Source organism: Entamoeba invadens (genome assembly GCF_000330505.1).
Source record: "Entamoeba invadens IP1 unplaced genomic scaffold scaff_1105074724821, whole genome shotgun sequence".
Taxonomy (NCBI): domain Eukaryota; phylum Evosea; order Mastigamoebida; family Endamoebidae; genus Entamoeba; species Entamoeba invadens.
The window spans coordinates 168067-187804 of NW_004440095.1; the positions used below are offsets into that span (position 1 = coordinate 168067).

Sequence of the window (19738 nt, forward strand, 5' to 3'; positions counted from 1 at the left end):
CTCTTAAATGAAGATTGAACAATATAATTTGAATCAAAGTTAAAAATATTGTGAATTATTTGTTATTAGTAAAAAGTAATTAATTCAAAGTAATTAGTTAGAATATTTAGTGAATAAATATGAAAATTATGAAGATTCACATGTGAATAATAAAGATAAGGTGTCAACAATTTGGTTGATGGACAGTCTGTTGTATTTGTCGGCATCCCAACAAGAAGTTATAAGGTTGTAGAGTGCATCAGACATCACAGGTTTCTTTTCTAACCTTCTACCATTTATCACAAACTCTGCAATTTTCCAAGGAAAAGGAAACATCGACTTGGGGAACACATCTTCCCATCCAAAACATTCATACATGGATATAGCAAACGAATAAATGTCAGAGCTTTTTGTGTATTTTTCTTGTTTGAGTATTTCAGGTGCCATATACACTGGTGTACCAATACCTTTTGTGAATGTCATGTTAGTTAGAAGTAAGTTAACATTTCTAGCCGAGCCAAAATCAGTCAGTTTGGTATTCACATTGTCATTAAAGTCGAGGGAATAAACAAGAAAATTGTCTGGCTTAATGTCTCTGTGTAATATCCCATTTGAATGCAAATAGAGTATTCCTTGAGATGTGTCTAACATAAATTTAATGCGTAATTTCATGTCGATTTCTGAATTACTTTTGTTCTTTAATAAGTCTTGTAAACTGCCATATTGAGCAAACTCGGTGACCATACTCACCTTGTTTGGTATGAAGACAGCACCATAAAAGTGGACAATGTAGTTACACCTGAATTTGTCTAACATGTTCACTTCACTTGAAAATTCATCAAGTTTCGATGATTCGATAGACTCTTTCATCTTTTTGATTGCAACACAATTTCCTCGATACATCCCTTTGTAGACAATACCAAAAGATCCTTCACCAATTATCTTCTCTTCAACCAATTCATCATAATCAAGTCGAGTCGATTGTTCAGTGTTTGCATTGATTTTTAAAGAAGAAGTGTGCTGTTCACCACTGATTAAATTTAAAGATATAATCACTATATCATCACATAGTTTCATTGTACATCGAGGCTTCAAAAAGATTTCAAATTCACAGGCATACCCATGTTTAAGTGTAACTAGATTTGGAACAGTACGAATGGTGTATTTGTCACAATTTGTTTTAGTTGTGATTTGCACTTTTAAAAGTCCTTTGCTGTTGTTTCCTACACACAATAATTCACGACTCTCTGTGTCAATTGGGATAAGCTGTTCTTCAGTATTAAATGTCAACAACTTTTTGTTTGATTGAATCGTGTTGTCTAAATCATTCATTAAAACATTTGAACGAGATATCTTAAATACACACACGCGTTCTTTCTTTTTTCTTTCTTTCCGTTTGGATATAACAATGACTGGTATTAATACAATGAAAAAAGTGATGACCAATAAAAGAATAAGTGAGAGTATTGGTACTGAAATAATAACACCATAATTTATCTTCTTAATACATTCCAGTCCATCACTACTCAATTTGTAATCTTTAGAACATTCATTACAAAGGGAATTGTGCGAGGATACACAATTATCAATTGACATGAAATAAACACATTGTTTGTTGACCAAGACATTGTTTATTTCACATTCAAAGCATTCAAATGTCGTGTCACATATAGTGCAATTGACACTACACTTTTCACATAAATTGTCTTTGAGAACAAATCCTTTCTCGCACAAAACACAACCATCAGTTGTTGAATTTAAACAATTTAAAAGTTCATCTTGTGGATTGCAATACTTTGTTATGTTGTTTGGTCTTCTGTAATAACTTTCATTACATATTAAACAACTCCCTTCATTAGAACATGTGATACACGATACATCACATTTTTCGCATAACTTCCCATTCAAAGACCGATAATACCCTTCTTTGCATTGAACACACCCTTCGTATGTTGACATCATAATTTCACAGGTGTTTAAAAGCTCATTCACTTCATAACAATGACCTTTTAAAGTGTAAGAAAAATCGTCACATTTTGTGCAATATGTTAAATTGGAACAGAACGTACAGGGGTATTCACATGGAAGACACTTTAAATGTGAAAGATAAAATCCATCGTCACAACGAAGACAACCAAGTCGACTTCTTTCTTGACAATTATCGACAATGGTATCATTATCAATAATTATTTCTTTATTTTCTTCTTCTTTTAATACATTTAAATATGAAATTTGAAGTTCTGATGATTGATTTTCAGAACCGTTTTTTAGTGAAAAACAAATTCCTTCATTTAAGAAGTAATCTTCCTCGCATTGTATACAAGATGAATTTACTACACTCACCTTTTCACAATAAGGAAAAGTATCATTTTTTATTTTACAGCTATCGACGTCTTTATAACAATCATCATCACATGAAAGACATTTTATGTTGAATTCTTTGCAATTGATATTTTCAATTGAGTTGCATTTACCATTTACTAACAATTTATCTTCACATAAAATACATTCGTCTTTCATTTGGATTTTGCAAAATTCGGAATTATATACACAACTTCCATTTTCAATATGATATCGTGGCAAACTTTCAACACAAAAACTTCCTTTTAAGGTCATACATTTTTCATCCTTTTTACATGTTAACTCTTCATTTAAAATAAATCCTGTTTGACATGTTAAGTTATATATAGTGTCATTATAATTGGAACACACTGCGGCTATTCCACAACTCAAACTGTCTCCATTTAGGCTCATAGATGTGTAAAACCCTTGTTGAGATGAATAACAGAATCCATTATTTGATATATAACAATGTTCATCAGTTATTCCGTATGAGATAAGATCTTTGTATTGAATGCACACATTTTCTATTTTGCTGTTTGATTGATATTTACAAGTCGAAAAAATTTCACAGTTTCCAGTTGTAGAAATCACTTCATTCTTGCAATTTTCACAAGTTGATTTTGAGTAAGATACACACTCTTCTTTGTCTTTTATAATACAACTACCATCATTTTTAATGTAATTGTTGTTACAAGAATAACATTCATCATTCACTTGAAATACACATCCATTTTTATTGAAAACACTTTTATTAAATGTATTATCAAAATGACTCTCTTTTGAATAACCAAGAACACACATTTGGTTTGAAATAACGTATGGAGCAAAACACTTTAAACACTTTGGTGAAATCACATTATATTCACATAATTGGCAATTAGGAATAATATCAAAACAATTTGAGCAAGTTTTGTCTCCACTTTTCATTGTTCCCATAACACAATTAATGCACATATTTCCAACTGAAATCAATGCTCCAGAACAAGAAAGACATTTTTTACTCTGAGTGGAACATTTTTCACAATTTTCAATATCAGAGCATTTATTACATTTGTTGTTATCCAAATAAAATCCATCAACACATTCTATACATACTCGAGACTCTTCTTCTTCGACTTCATTACAAGTGGAACAATTACCATTCAAAGAACACGGTACACAATTTTTGGTTGAATTGATTACAACCTTTTTAAATCCTGATACGCACTCACTACATTTCCCACTCTCTCTAAAACAATAAATACAACTCGTGTCACACCGTGTACACTTTGAAATACCTCCTAATGAAAAATACAAATCATTACATGGTGTACAAGTCCCCAAAGTCGTCAATTCATACCCCTCTCGACATGTTAAACATTTCCCAGAAATATTATCACAAGAAGAACATGTTTGATTACAAGAAAGACATGAAAAACTCCCTGTTGCAGTTTGGTATGTCATTGTGGGACATACTTGACAAAGCGAATCAATAGAATAGAACCCATTTTTACATTTAATACAATTGTTGTTTGAATACAACCCATAACCCATTATACAGCTAATACATTTACCATTTGTGTTATTACACGTTAAACACGTTGAAGAACATTTATTGCAGCTTGTGGATTTGGTAAGTGAATAATACCCATTTTCACACTCTTCACAGTTGTCATACGATTCAGTTGATTTGGTACCCGCAGGACAAACATCACAATTGTTTGTTACTTGATTTGCCTTCGTCCCAGCAGTGCATTGTATACACAAACCATCTTTTAAAATATACCCAGTATAACAAGAATTACAATTCCCATTTGATTTGATACAAGTTGAACATAATTCATCACATTTATAACAATTTATTGTTCCGGTACTGTTTGCAAAATAGCCAGTTGCACATGATTTACAAGTTGAACTCCCCACAACATTTGCATAATATCCAACAGGACATTTTGTACAAACATTTGATTTACTATAATAACCCATAGAACATTGTTTACAACGATTTTGAGAGAGCCCAAAACCAACTTTACATGTTAGACAATAGCTGGTGGTACTATTACAAGTCAGACATGTATTACAAGTTGTGCAAATAGTCGAATTGGCTTTTGAATAAGTTGTGATTGGACACGAAATACAAGCAGTGCCATTATAATAATACCCAGCAAGACACGAAACACACTTCCCTAAAGAAACATAAGATCCACTATAACAACTCGTGCACTGACCAGTTGTGGAACTACATGTTTTACACAGAACATTACACTTTTTACAAGAAGAAGCACCAGCATTCGAGTAAGTTAAAGACGCACATTTTGAACACGAACTTTTGACTCCTGGTGAGTAATATCCCGCAGGACATTGTGTACATTTTCCATTCGAAAGGAGTCCATATCCACTTGTGCAATTAGTGCAATATCCATTTGTTTTTACACAAGAAAAACATATTTCACTCACACACAAAAGACAAGTCGATGCATTTTTAAGGGAATAATAATTTTCCACACACGAAGTACAACTTGACGCTTTTGCAGCAGAAAAAGTACCAGCAGAACACAGAGAACAACTTAATTTATCTGACCCATTTGAATAAGAACCAGCTGAACACGCCAAACACGAACCTTGTTTTTCTACTTTATTATAATACCCATTGGGACATAAAGTACAAGACCCGGCTTTGGTTTTAGAATAATACCCCGCTGGACAATTTGAACAACTGATTTTGGAGGTTCCATTGGAGTAAGTCCCTGCGCCACATGCCAAACAAGTAGACTGACCAGTTGATGGATTGTAATACCCGTTTTTACATGAGGTACAAGAAGCTGCACTTGCACTGGAGTAATACCCAGCACTACAATTGGTGCACTTTGATGAATTGGCTTTTGAATATGTCCCAGCAACACATGAAGTGCATGAAATCTTTGAATAGCCAGATGAATATTTTCCAGCTGGACAAATCAAACAAGTTGATTGACCAACAGTTGGATTATAAGAACCGTTTGGACACCATGTACAAGTGCTCGACTTTTTGTCGGAATAGAACCCTGCACTACAATTGGTGCATTCTGATGAATTGGATTTTGAGTAAGTTCCTGCTGTACAAGAAGTACATGCTGTTTTTGCACTTCCTGAAGAATAAGTACCACCAGGACAATAAAGACACTGATCAGAACCTTTTGATGGGTTATAGGAACCATCGGGACATAACGTGCAAGAACTAGAACCAATATTAGAGTAATAACCACTTGTACAATTTGTACAAATTGAAGCACCAGTTTTTGAATAAGTGCCACCTGGACATTTCGTGCATGTCGTTTTCGAATTTCCATTTGAATAAGTGCCAGCAGTACATCTCGAACAACTACTCTGTCCACTAGAAGAAGAGAAATACCCATTAGAACAAAGAGTGCACGAATATGCACCTTCTTTTGAATAATAACCAGCTGGACATTTAGTGCAACTTGATTTTGAAGTTCCATTGGAGTAAGTACCGGCTGAACATGCTGAACAAGAGGACTGCCCAATTAACGAATTATAGGATCCGTCTTCACATATAGCACAAGAACTTGAAGCTATATTTGATGAGTAAGTACCTTTGGGACACGCAGTACAAATAGTTGTCCCACCTGTAGAGTAATAACCAAGTTTACAAGGCAGTGGTGATCCATTTGGACAATAACAACCAAGGGGACATGGCTGGCATCCAGCTTGTTCAACTCCAGGGTAAAAATACCCAGGATCACAAGTTATTGAGAGTGTCATTGTTAGTAAAATAAATAAAAGTGTTGTCGAACCACTAATAAAAGCATACATAAGATATAAAGTTTTAACAATATTTGCTTTTGTCAATTTATATTATAAACAACAAAAGTTGATTATTTTGAATTGTTTTTATTTTATAAATATACAGAGAATGACGTGTGATGAAATTCATAAATTCTAAATCTAACTTGTAGTAAATTCAATTGGAATGTTTTTATATAATCTGTTGAATTGCGTATTTGTTCATTTCTTTTAATTATTATTATTTTTAAATAGAAAGTCATAACATCAATCAATTAAAACCGTCAATGTTTACGAATTGAATATTGACGAAAGAAAACAACAAAAGTTTGTTATTTTTTAATTATGTTATAATATCACGAACTTATAGTAATATAAGTTCAATATGATTCAAATTACATTTGGAATTTCATTGTATATTTTTCTTTAAATATGACAAAATAAAAGTTTAAAATAAAGTTGCGTTTTTTATTTTTAAACAATATTGAATGTATTATTTATATTAGTACTGGAAGCTAAATTATATATTAAAAAGTTTATAATGTACAAAACTCATAATCTTGAATTGTTCTTCGTTTGTAAATTGATTTTTGAATTTAATTAATTTAAAATTTGAATTGTTTTATTATATTATCAAAATTACCATTTAATACTCGATGATTTGTTATTCTTTGTTGTTTTAATGATATATTAAAAACACTATTATACCATTATAATTGGACAAATATTCAAAACACTGCCATATATTACAATTTTACTTTAAACAGTGACAAATATTGTAAGTAAAAAAAACGATTTTTATTTTTATTCCAAATTTGTTGGAATAGGTTGAATGTTTTTTATTGTATTCGAATAACTCAAATATTTAAATGGTGATAAAATAACAATTTAAACTTACGATTGTAATAATTAATTGAATATTAGTTTGTGTTTATAAACATTTTATTTTTCAATTGTTGTGTATCATCAAAGAATGAATATGTCGATTTCAATAAAACTAATATAATTGTTAATCATGTGCGATAATAATAATGTTAATAAGTTAAGTTGTTTTAGATATTTTCTGAATAATAACATGTAAATAAAATATTTAATATTGTGAGAGAAAATAAAAAGATGCTAGAGAAAGGGATGCTCGCAACTATTGGTTGTTTTCAATACAAAATAACCAATAAAATAAAAAAACAAAATAAATATATTTTAGATTATCCTACTTCTTGTCAGCATCCCTCTATTTCCTCCTACTGTAATTATTTTATAATTGTTGAAATAAAGATGGATGCCACATTTATAACAATTCAAAACGATAAAGATAAACAACAAAAAATGATATTTTTTTCAAGTCAACAATCAATTATAAACAATATTTTGCAACGAACAATGATATTCTATTTATCTGGAATACAACGAATAACAAACAATGGTTGATTTTTTTCATTTTAAATGAACATAATTATCAATTATTTCAAAAAATGTGAAAAATAATATTTATTTATTTTGTTGTACTTTGTGTTTTAATCGCTTATCACAAACTTATTTGTTAATTGTAATTATTTGGGATGATATATAACTTTGATTGTTCAATATATTAAAAACATTAATAAATTCAGTTGAATTATCTCAAATTATTTAGTTTCAAAGTCATATAATAAAATAAATTTAATATAACTTCTGATTTAATAAAATTAAATGTTATTCAATTGTTATTAAAACAAAACTGATTATAATATAAATTTAAAATTTAAAATAAAAAATAAAAATACAACTTTTCAAAATTGAAAAAAATACAATTTATTTATATTATATGTACATAATATATAAACCATATAATCTTTATAGGTATTGAACTTTAATCAGGAATTTAACATTCTGCGTTTACTAACAATTTTAGTTGTTTTTCTGTTATTAAATATACAAAATACAATGATTATTTAGTCCAATATTACGGGCTTCAAAGTTTGACGAATCTGCTTTTCAATATTTAAGTTTTGTTTTCAAAAATTCGAATATGTATTAACACTAATATTAAACAGTTACATTTCTTATAGATTATGTATTAATAAAGCCTTAAAAGAAGTCACCAACTTCACAATTTTCGAATAAAAATTTCTTCAACAAACGAAAAAAAAAATGAAGAAAGTTCTTTAAAAAAAATTTCAAAAAAAAAGTAATTATTTCTTCTATTGATGTTATAATAATTGTTAAGTAAAATTCTCTTTTGAAATCTTTTCGATGTTGAGTCCAAACATCGGGCAATTTGTAGAACTTACAATTGAAAGAATCAAACAAAGACTTCATTTCTTCCTCCTCTTTTTTTCACCAAATAATTATTAGACCATATGAATTTGAAATAATTTGTGAACCATCTTTTGAAGATCGGTCTCCAAAACTTCGTCACCACAAAAACAAATGGTGTAGCCACACTTCACAATTCTTGAATAAAAATTCGTAAATAATCACCAACGGCGAAAAATGCCGCCACCTTTAAAGTTGATAAACGCCCTTTTGATGTCAAAAAAGGTCGTTTTGTTGGTATAAAATAAACTCGAACATCTTCAAAATTCATCCGATGAGTAAATTGCAAGTTCTTATTGACGACCCTTCTTTGAATGAGTTTGCGCCAACTATTGTTGGTCGACAGAAAAAGACGTATGACCTCCTTTCACGTATTGAGGCATCTGAAGGTTCTCTTGAGCAATTTGCAGATTCGTACAAACGCTATGGCTTAGTGCGAGGCACTGAGAACCAAAATGGCAAAGATGTCGAGGGTTGGGTATTTAGAGAGTGGGCTCCCAACTTCAAGGAGATGTATCTCTTTGGTGACTACAACAATTGGGACAGAAACACTGCGTACAAAATGCACCGTGATGAGTTTGGGACTCACTCAGGGTTCATTGCAGACGTTAATGGGAAGAGTGTAATTCCTCACATGTCCAAAATTAAGTTCTATGGTATTACACATCAAGGTGAAAGACTCGACAGAATCCCAACATATCACAGATACTGTGTTATCAACAAGAAGATGTCGTGTATGGAAGCTGTTGTATATAACCCGGAGAACCCGTACAAGTTCACTGCGCAACGCCCAGGTATACCAGAGGCCTTAAAAATCTATGAGAGTCACGTGGGCATTTGTACCCCAGATACTAAAATAGCGACTTATGACGACTTCAGAGAGAGAATTGTACCGTACTGTAAAAACGTTGGATACAACGCAATACAATTAATGGCTATTATGGAACACCCGTATTACGCCTCGTTTGGGTATCAAGTCACCAACTTCTTTGCGCCATCTTCGAGATTTGGAACACCAGACCAACTCAAGAGACTCATTGATGAATGCCACCGACAAGGGATTGTTGTCTTACTTGATATAGTCCATTCGCATACATCTTCTAATGTCGTTGATGGTATTAACAATTTTGATGGGAGTGACGCACACTACTTGTTACCGGGTGACCACGGGAGACACCCCCTTTGGGGCTCAAGACTCTTCAATTACAACAACTACGAGACGATCAGATTCTTGTTGTCAAACGTTAGATATTACGCAGAGGAATTCCAGTTTGACGGGTTCAGATTTGATGGTGTGACCTCGATGATATATACTCATCACGGTGTCGGTGGATGCACATTTGATTATAAGAACTTCTACGGTCCATGCGCCAATGAAGACGCGTTGAGCTATTTGTCTCTTGTGAACATCTTAGTACACAGAAAGGATATGCACTGCGTAACTATTGCTGAAGACGTTTCTGGATATGCTGGGTTGTGCAGAACCGTTGAAGATGGAGGAGTTGGGTTTGACTATAGACTTGCGATGTCATGTCCAGACTTGTGGGTCGAGTACTTGAAGACCAAGAAAGACGAAGACTGGAACGTCAACCACATTGGGTTCACTTTGAATAACAGAAGATGGAAGGAAAAATGTATTGCGTATGCGGAGTGCCATGACCAAGCACTTGTTGGTGACAAGACAATATCATTCTGGTTGATGGATAAGGAGATGTACACTGGTATGTCACAAGTGTGGGCACCTTCATTTATCATCTCGAGGGGTATTGCTCTCCATAAAATGATTCGACTTGTGACGTGCATGTTAGGTGGAGAAGGATATTTGACATTCATGGGTAACGAATTTGGACACCCCGAATGGTTGGACTTCCCGAGAGAAGGTAATGGAGATTCATTCCATTACGCAAGAAGACAATACAACTTGGTTGAAGACAAGTTACTGAGATACAAGAATTTACTTGCTTTCGAAAGAAGCATGTTTGCTCTTGAGAAGGAACACCCGTGGCTTTGTAAACAAAACGCTTTCATTAGTAAACACAACGAGGCCGACTACGTTCTTGCTTTCCAAAGAGGCGATTGCATTGCTGTTTTTAACTTCAATCCAAACAAAAGTTTCACTGACTATGGTGTCGGTGTGAAGGAACCTGGAAAATACAAAATTGTTTTAAGCTCTGACGATAAAGAATTCGACGGATTTGGAAACGCGGTCTCCGGTGGAGAATTGTTCACTGAGAATATGTCGTGCGACGGATTGCCATATATGGTCAAAGTGTACATCCCAACAAGAGTTGTCATCGTATTGGTCAAAATTAATTAATGAATTTTTTTTGTTGTCGGTTTAATATTTTTACTTATATTAATATTATTATTTTACCATTTATTATAAATATTATTTTATCGCAATGTTTGTTGTGAATCAATTCGACGTTTTTTGAAATATTTGAAAGAAACAACACATTGTCTTATCGTATTAATAAGTTGTTAATAACACAATTGGGGAACGATAAATACAGTTTTCTTAAACACTTTCAATTAACACAACTTGAGATTATAGTTTCTATTTTGTTAATTTCTGAAATGAAAACGACACATTTTTATCGCAATAAAACAACAAACAAATTAAGCGAAACTAATTGGTAATAGTATAAAACTAGTAAAAAAGAAACTACAAAATTTGAAGGAAGAAATCATGTCGATTAAACCTGAGAATGTTGTGAAGAAATATGGAAAAGGGAAAGATTATCTGACTTACGAAGAAACCCTCCATTTTCTTGCGAAGCACGCGAATGTCCACATCAACAAAGCAAATCCAAATTTGGGACAATTGAAAGACTACGAGTTGGTGGTTCGCCTGATGGACAAAGATAAGAACAACAAAATTGATTTTTCAGAAGTCTCCAAACTCGTTGACAAAGCAAATAAGCGCAAAGTGAGTTACTTTCCTCGAGACTTATATGATTTTGCGTTTGAAGTCATCGACACGGACGACAGCGGTTATTTAGAACGCGAAGAAGTTACCTTTTTCATAGAGACGTACTTACAACGCAAGCCGTGTCGCAAAGAAGTTGCGAAGGTCATCGCAAAACTTGATGCGAACAAAGACGGCAAAATCTCGAAAGATGAGTTTCTCGAAGTGTTTTCGCCCGACGTCCAGAAGTGGCGAACGACGTTCGATATGTACGACGCGAACAAAGACGGACTAATTAGTCAAAAAGAGGCGGCTAATATACTCCAGACAATTAGTGGCGAATTTACAACACAACTCAAAGCAACATTTGTTGTGTTATTTAATTTATTTGACAAAGGGCCTAAAGGTGGGTTGAATATAGTTGAGTTCAACAAACTCTCGCAACTTATATTTGAATGTTCACTTTCATTTTCGATCAACGATTTCTATGAGCTCATTTTCGATCAGATCGACACAAACGCAACAAATGAAATTTCAAGTGTGCAGCTTAAGGACTTCTTAAAAAGGCAGAAAGAATTTGTCACCGACGAAGAGGTGAACGATTTTATTAGAATAATTGACATCGACGGGAATGGGAAAATAAATAAAAGAGAATTCGTCGGAGCAATGCACTCGCTCCTTGCCTTATATTGATTTATGTTTGTCTATCTTTGAATTGTTCTTCAAAAGTGACACTATCTGAAAATGAAGATTTTTAAAGCAAATTACCATATTATGGACATTTTTTCTTTAAGATTTTTTTTCTTTCTTGAAAGGTTTAAAAAGATGAAAAGTTAGAGAAATAATCTCTGTAATTACCGTCTTATTTGTCTAAGATATTTTTTGCCCTTTTGTGATGGAAAAGAAATTTGGTTTAAGCTAAAAATGAAAGATTATTAAACCCCTGATGATGTTACGATACTATTGAACCACACAAAAAACACACAAAAGACGAACCCTAAAAACAAACGACAAAACCCATTAAAATCATGACAGAGATGGAAGACGTCACACTGAATGAATTGGTCACGGCGATCGACGACACCCACTTGCAAAATACAGTCCAATATGACTTGGAGCCGGTCTACAAAAAAGACTCGGACGTTCAAGAAGTCTCAAAAGCACTTGAAGACTTTGACAAAGCTGATATAGAAAAAGATATTTCAAAGGCAAAAACCAAAGAAACTATGGGAAAATATACCCAAGTTGTGTTTAATAGAGACGTGCAACCAACTGTTGTTTACCCCCAAAAGGAGGCTCCAAAGCCCAATTTTGCAAGTCAGATCAACGCCGAGTTGTCTGAAAAAATTGAAAACGTTTTAAACAAAGTAAACCCTAAAAGGGTGGTGGGGGAAGCTAGTGCTTTAGTCCGAAAAGGTATGTCAAGAAAAGAGCAAATTGAACGAGCGAAAAGACTTGCCGCCCTCAGAAGTGCGATGTTCTTCGACCAACAAAATGCGAGAAGGCAGAACAAAATCAAGTCGAAGAAGTATCATCGAATTCTTAAACATGAGAAAGAGCGAGACAAAAAGAAAGAGCAAGAAATTTTAATAGAAAAAGACCCAGAACTTGCTAAGGACTTTGAGAGGAAAAAGGAGTTTGATCGACTCACCGAGCGAATTACACAACGCCATGCAAAGAATCAATGGGCCCGAGAAATGAAAGAATTTGGGTTGACTCGGATCGACGGTATTCGAAGAGATATCCAAGACAAAGATGCGATAGGGAAAATGCTTCGTGAGAAACAGAATAAGGAGTGGATGTTTGATGAGAAGAAATTCTTTGATGAGCAAGGGTTAAATAAAGAGATCAATGAGATCTTAGGGAAGGAGAATTTTGAGAGTGACGATGAGGACATTGGAGTGACAGACAAAGACAAGGAAATTGCTCTGGATCGAGTTAAACAACTTCAAAGCACTGAATTAGACAATGACGCGATAATGGGAATGAAGTTTATGAAAGAAGCTCGAAAGAAAGAAGTCGAACAACTGCAAGGGTTTGTTGATGAGATGAATGCTCCATTAAAAGAAAAGAAGGATGTAGTAGTTGTAGCGATGAATGAAGAAACAATTTCGACGGGACAACAAGAGGGGTGTGTTGGTATCGAAGGCAATGAAGCTGACGATTCAAAGAAGTACATTGAAACTAGTGAATCACTGGCTCAGCAAAAGAAAAAGGATCAAATGAAGCGCAAAGAGGAGATTAAGAAGTTTATGAATGACATTACTCAAAACGACGAACACAATGACGACAAAATGGAATTAGAAAATGAAGATGAAAAAGAGGAAGAACAAGAGGAGGCTTCGAAAGAAGACCAAAACGTTAAAAGTGGTCAAGAAAGTGTAGAAGAAAGTGTTCAACCTTTAAAGGAAATAGCAATGGAAGACGATAATAAAGAAGAAGCCGAAATTATTGAAGAAAAGACTGAAACTGTGGCGAAGCACAAAGACACCATACAAAATATGGAAATGATTCCACTTGATTTTGATGGGAATGCAGAAAAAGAGGAGAAGAAGACAAAGAAAGAGAAGACGGTGAAGATGGAGATAGAGAAGGACCCAGTAGCGACTGTAACTTTAACACCAACGAATCCCGAAGTCATTCAAGAGATCAAAATGGAGTCTTCTCCCCTCTCGCGACTTCAAAATATGGATGAAGAAGACGACAACATTATCTTCGAGAAGGATCAAAAGGAACTCTTGCGTTTAGCATTTGCAGAGGACGATGTGATGCAAGAGGTCAATTCATATGAGCCCAAGAAGAAGAAGGAATACGTCCCTGGCGAGAACGAGAACTTACCGGGATGGGGCGAATGGTCAAATCAAGCCACTGTTACTAAAAAGGTCAATCAAGAGAAAAAGCCGCGAAAGAAAAAGATCTATGTGAACGCAGGCGTCGACAAAAAGTTCTTGAAGTACCTTGCAATAGCAGCTCCAGTCAAAGGATTAACCGCAGAAGTCTATGATAAGTTAATTAACCAACCCATCGGAAGTGAATGGGTCTCCGCAAAGACTCACAGCAAATTGATAGCCCCACGGCACATCGTTCACAGAGGACGAGAGATCGAACCAGTAAGTTCCGATGCTCTCAAACAAAAAGAAGAAGAAGATGCTAAGAAAAAACAAGAAGAACAAACAAATACTGAAAATACAAACGTTGAAGGTGACAAACAGGAAAAGAATAGCAACAAGAAAGATGATCCAAAAAATCGCTTTAAATCGGATCCTCGAAGAGACCGTGTTGGTGGAAAGAACTTTAAACAACATTCAAAAACTGAAGTAAAGAAAGCTCCTCGAAGAGACAGAGATGATAAAAAGAAGAAGGCTCCTTATTCAAAAAAATGATTGGTTTTTATTATAGTTTTTATTATAGTTTTTATTATAGTTTTTATTATAGTTTTTATTATAGTTTTTATTATAGTTTTTAATATTCTTCATTTTATACTTCATAATATTTCCTTTTCTAAAAAAAAATGTAGAAACCTGTTGTTTATTAATCATTTCAAAGAAGTGCCGCATTCGCGTTGTCTTCGATCTTCTTCTTCAACACTTCGAAGAGCTGTCTTCTGAATTCGTCGACTTGTTTGAGTTGTGTGTAGTTACCTACGACGGCGTTGAACTTGTCCAAGTCCATTTCTTTGAGTGCATTGGCCAAGTCCTATTTATGAGTATCATGAGCACCTCTTCTGTTATAATCTATAGAGTAAAGTAGAGAACAAACAGCCATAGTCTTATAATCTCTTTCTGATGACAACGATGGATCAAGTGTTTTATATTTATCGACGGATTTGGCCGCACCAATTTCGTCGTCGTTACACATTTGACAAAGAATTGCGTTGATGAAGTGTTCCTTTGCTCCGAAACGAAGGGCGCCTTGATTGATTTGGTCCATCCCAGTTTGGTCGAAGGTCTTATAAGCGTCCATATACTTTCCAGTTAACGCCTCCAATTTGGCTGCAGAGATCTTGAGAGGAAGCGCCGATGCGGGGCGGTTATCCATTTCGTATTGACTTGCTGCTGTTTTGTACGCTTCAGCTGCTTTGTCGTACTTTTTGAGCTCTTCGAAGATCTTCCCGATCTCTTGTTGCGTTTTGGATGCTTGTGAGAAGGCACCCGCGGCGATGTAATTCTCAACTACACCAAGTAAGATGTCGACTGCGCTTTCTGGGTTTGTACCTTTCGAAAGACAAAGCGCTTGATTCTGAAGTGCTTTATTTGCGTCGGACGTGTCTCCCAATTTCGTCGATAAAAGATTTGACTTGGAAAAAGCAAGAGCGGCCTTGTCGTAGTCTTCACTCGCTTTGTAGAGGTTGGCCGCTTTGTTGTACAACTCTTGAGCTTTCGACATGTTTTGTTCTTTACTGAAAATGGACCACTTCGTCTCTAATGTCGCGGCTTCTTCGTATAACTGATCAGCTTTTTGGTTGCGCTTGGTCATTTCTTGGTTTGATTTTATAGTTCTTTTGAGTGTATTTTTATTAACATTTTTACTACTGAAATGGTTTGTTTGAAGAGTTAAAATAACTATTGAACGAGTTGTTTTTAATTAATGTGTTAATTGTGGGGTGGAGAGTAAATAAACAAAAACTCGCTAATTATTTTGGTGTTTTCAATGGGAAATTCACAAATAAAAAAAGTTTTATTTAATAAAGAAAAATGAAAAAATAGCACGTTAATTTAAATAACAAAAACTATGAAATTAAAAAAACTATACAAAACCATTTAATTTATTATTTAAAGAAAGAACTTAATACATGTGTGTCAAATGTATTTAAATTTAAATATAAAATATAATATGTATATGTTGTTATTAATATAATAGACTATTAGAGTCAAAATATTCTAATATGGTAGTAATATAATATACAATTTTTAATATATTGTATATTAAATATAACCAAGTTAATAATAATAAAAATTATACTTATAATTAAATGATATATATGTTATACTTTATTATTAAAATTTAATAATGTATATTTCTTTTAAATTGATAATAGTAAGATATAACATAATCTACAAATACAATTAATTTTGTTTATTCAAATAACTATTTAAAAAAGTTGTTTGTTTATGATGTAGACCATCATTACAATGTTAAACTTTGAATTGATTCAACTTTTACAATTTAAACTCAAAACAACAATCAAATTTTTAAATTATCATTATATAATTAACTTTATTATATTCAAATAATAATTCAAGAAAATTGTTATTCACTGTCAAATGTTTTATAAACATTGTTAAATTAGCGGAATTTTTATAAACAAATTTTCTTTCAATAAAAAACTGTAATAAAAAATATTATCTAAAAATAACAAAACCACAATTCTATGTAAAGAAAAATATAGCCACGGCATTTTTTTATATTGATATTCTTTTTAGAATGAAAATAGTTAATTTTAATTATATATTAATTCATGAAAAACTTATAAACTCGTTTTGCACAACTCAAATCATTTTAAATTGATGAATAAAATTGTGTAATTACTATTAGAATGGTAATAGTAAAAAAATAGAATTATTGTACCTAAAATTACAATGACAAAAAGAAAGAAAAAATAAAAATGAGTCTTTTTGCAATTTTTTCTCAAATGGTTTTATTTATAGATTTATCAATTTGAATGATTTGTTATAATTATTGTTATAAATTAATTATTAATAGATGGGTGTTTAAGAAGCGATTGTCAAATTCGCTGATTCCCGACTGATTATGTAAAAGACCTTTTGAAACTGCATGACAACTAAAAATAGTTTTTTGAGTTTGAGTTATGTTGGTCAAAAGACAGTTAGTCGAGCGAAAAGTTTTATTGAATACAATTTTAAAAATATATTTCTATATATATCTATATAAGTTTTCATTCTCATTATTTTTTACATTTTTTACTAGTAAAATTTATAATACCAAAACCAATAATAATAACTGTCGACTCAGAGATGGAATATAAATAGTTTATCAAGAAAAAAAGAAACAAATGTAGAATAATAACACGACAAAACAAAGAAAGAAAACAAAAAAAAGAGCCAATTTTTTATAACTGGCAATAGCTAATATATGGTTTCATGTGATAACTCTTTTACTAATTTGTTCTTATACTTTTTGAGAAGATGAGATAATAATAAGAAAAAGGAGGCTATAAAGATAAGATGCATTATTGTACTTTTTGGGAAGACGCCAAAAAAGTCTTAGAAATGATATACATCACCCAAGACTTCACTATTATTATTGATTGAATAATTAAAATTATAGAACAATTACCACTAACCGGAACGTGCCGAATGAATCATGTGAATTAGAATATCAATAATGAAAAGAAATCTCACACCTTCACGAATATGTCTAATATATAAAGAAACTGGATAATTCCAGAGCCTGATCATGTTCTTGCAACACCGAGTAAGAAAGACGGTGTCCTCTCCACACACTGTTATCCGCGAGCCTCCTTCATACCTCACAATGTCAAATCCTAATACTCCGGAGATCTTTTGTAAGTCAGAGTTATCAGTGAATGACGCCTTTGGCTCGGGCGACGATGTGTTTCTCGTGTGCTCGCACTCCGAAGTGAACACCCCGCGCAAGATCTTTATCGGTCGCAATCGCGCAAAGACGTATTTAGGACAAGAGACACTCAACACAGACAACTTTCAAGTCTCGCCGCGGACTCGGATGCAATCGATCGTCGAGACTAAAGAACTCAAAGGCCTTTGGAAGAATGAGTCCGAGCAACCCATCGAGAATCTCCTCCAGACTTCCACTCTCGAGCCACAAAAGCATCCTTCCCCAACTCAGAAACAACAATCCCCAAGAGAAAGATTTCTCCGTCTCGGCGAGATGAACAACTCCTTGAGTCGCTCAATGGTCGAGATCTCAACACAATTGAAGATATTGGAGGAGATGTCCCCAAAGGAGACTGACGTCGAAGAAACAGAAATAGTTATACCAAAGCGTTGTTGTCTTGGGCAACGCAGACAAAACCACAACGATACTTCAGTAAAATCAGCGGAGTAGGCCAGATGCTCATGTTATTAGTGTTCTTATTTATTCACTTCTGTGACTTCGGTTCTGTAATATATGGTATTATATTTATTATAGTAATATATTCAGTATAGTATTATTTACTATTTAGTATTAAAAATTATTCAATTAATTAATAATAAATTTTGTTATTAATTAATTTGTTTTTAATAGTATCGTTTACCATATTGATAGGTTTTGTTTATACTATTACTGTTTAAAACAGTAATAGTATAAAACAGTCTGTTTCCTAATAATTTGTATTTATTATATGTTATAGTTTTATTAATATAATTCTTATTCTTTAATATATTGTACTATATATATACCATATATTATACTATTATATCTGGTAGGAGAATATATAGTATAATAAACTATATCTATGCTATATTATTTCTTCAAATAAAATATATCATAAATATACTAATGAAAAGTCATTTCGAAAATCAATTAATTGAAATGAAGTCATCTACGAGTAAAAGGTAGCGACAGTAATTGACTTAATATAATGATAGGTGTTCTGATAGAAAATATCTTCATTTTTATAAGGAGGTAAGTTCTTGATATATATGGCGAAACCTTCACTCATTTCAGTGATGGAGTGGTTAGCGGAAGCTATGACGACGTCCTTTGCGATCTTTCCGATTTCAGTTTTTGAGATCTTAATTCGCTTTTCGAAGCGCTTCTTCTTGTCGATAACGAAAACGGTGAATTTTGATGCGAATAAGACTTGACCGTTGATGAGAAGAGGTGGGTCGACACAATAAGTTCCGAAAGAGGCGACGTCTGTTTCATAGATGAACATCATAGAAGGCATTAAAGCGTAATACTTCATTAAAGTGGAATTGATAAGGGAAGCCGGGACTTCCCAAACGATTTGAGACTTAGAGAAGGTAGTGTAAGTCAAAAAGGCTGAAGGTAAAAAGGTCGGCTGTTTCTTCTCTTTCACTTCTTTCTTCTCGGGACGATGAGCTTTGTGATGAACTTTCTTGACATTCACTAACTCTTCCATCACCGCAGTCTTCTTCACACGTTGCTCATCAGTCTTTGCGCGATGGTTCGAGCGAGTCGTTCCGACTGAAACAATCGAACTCATCAGGCTGTCCCAACTTGGTTTTGTGATGTCGTTTGGAGAGACACTCGACTGCGGAAGTGCTGGACGCTCATTTGAAAATTTCTTCGTCGTCTCGTCAATGTTTTGAACAAGCGCATTTGCTCTGACGAGTGTTGAATTGTCGGTGTGTGTTGTGTATTGCTCGCCCGATTTTTGTAAGACTGGAAACCCCGACATGTTAATTGTTCCATTGTTTGTGATATGCACTATAATTTGCATCTCTCTTCGTTTTCAGTCTTTTTCAAAACTGGAATTCTTTTATTTGTCGTTTTTTAAAGTAT

General features: G+C 33.3%; 7 protein-coding genes across 7 annotated transcripts; 4 read left to right on the forward strand and 3 right to left on the reverse strand.

Annotated features, from left to right (window-relative positions):
* Positions 1-126: 126 nt before the first annotated feature.
* On the reverse strand, positions 127-6114 carry EIN_044310 (protein serine/threonine kinase, putative; the record flags this gene model as incomplete). Its single annotated transcript, XM_004253596.1, has 1 exon — positions 127-6114. The coding sequence occupies one exon, from the start codon at positions 6112-6114 to the stop codon at positions 127-129; it is 5988 nt and encodes a 1995-aa protein (XP_004253644.1).
* A 2539-nt stretch (positions 6115-8653) lies between these two features.
* Positions 8654-10696, forward strand: EIN_044320 (1,4-alpha-glucan-branching enzyme, putative; the record flags this gene model as incomplete). The annotated part of the gene is made up of 1 exon (XM_004253597.1): positions 8654-10696. The coding sequence occupies one exon, from the start codon at positions 8654-8656 to the stop codon at positions 10694-10696; it is 2043 nt and encodes a 680-aa protein (XP_004253645.1).
* A 372-nt stretch (positions 10697-11068) lies between these two features.
* Positions 11069-11980, forward strand: EIN_044330 (calmodulin, putative; the record flags this gene model as incomplete). Its single annotated transcript, XM_004253598.1, has 1 exon — positions 11069-11980. One exon carries the CDS (start codon positions 11069-11071, stop codon positions 11978-11980), a length of 912 nt encoding a protein of 303 aa, XP_004253646.1.
* A 335-nt stretch (positions 11981-12315) lies between these two features.
* Positions 12316-14670, forward strand: EIN_044340 (hypothetical protein; the record flags this gene model as incomplete). The annotated part of the gene is made up of 1 exon (XM_004253599.1): positions 12316-14670. The coding sequence occupies one exon, from the start codon at positions 12316-12318 to the stop codon at positions 14668-14670; it is 2355 nt and encodes a 784-aa protein (XP_004253647.1).
* Positions 14671-14827: 157 nt separating this feature from the next.
* Positions 14828-15763, reverse strand: EIN_044350 (alpha-soluble NSF attachment protein, putative; the record flags this gene model as incomplete). The annotated part of the gene is made up of 2 exons (XM_004253600.1): positions 14828-14983; positions 15047-15763. The coding sequence occupies 2 exons, from the start codon at positions 15761-15763 to the stop codon at positions 14828-14830; spliced, it is 873 nt and encodes a 290-aa protein (XP_004253648.1).
* Positions 15764-17704: 1941 nt separating this feature from the next.
* EIN_044360 (hypothetical protein) lies at positions 17705-18334 on the forward strand (the record flags this gene model as incomplete). The annotated part of the gene is made up of 1 exon (XM_004253601.1): positions 17705-18334. One exon carries the CDS (start codon positions 17705-17707, stop codon positions 18332-18334), a length of 630 nt encoding a protein of 209 aa, XP_004253649.1.
* A 478-nt stretch (positions 18335-18812) lies between these two features.
* Positions 18813-19676, reverse strand: EIN_044370 (hypothetical protein; the record flags this gene model as incomplete). The annotated part of the gene is made up of 1 exon (XM_004253602.1): positions 18813-19676. The coding sequence occupies one exon, from the start codon at positions 19674-19676 to the stop codon at positions 18813-18815; it is 864 nt and encodes a 287-aa protein (XP_004253650.1).
* Between the last annotated feature and the right edge of the window lie 62 nt (positions 19677-19738).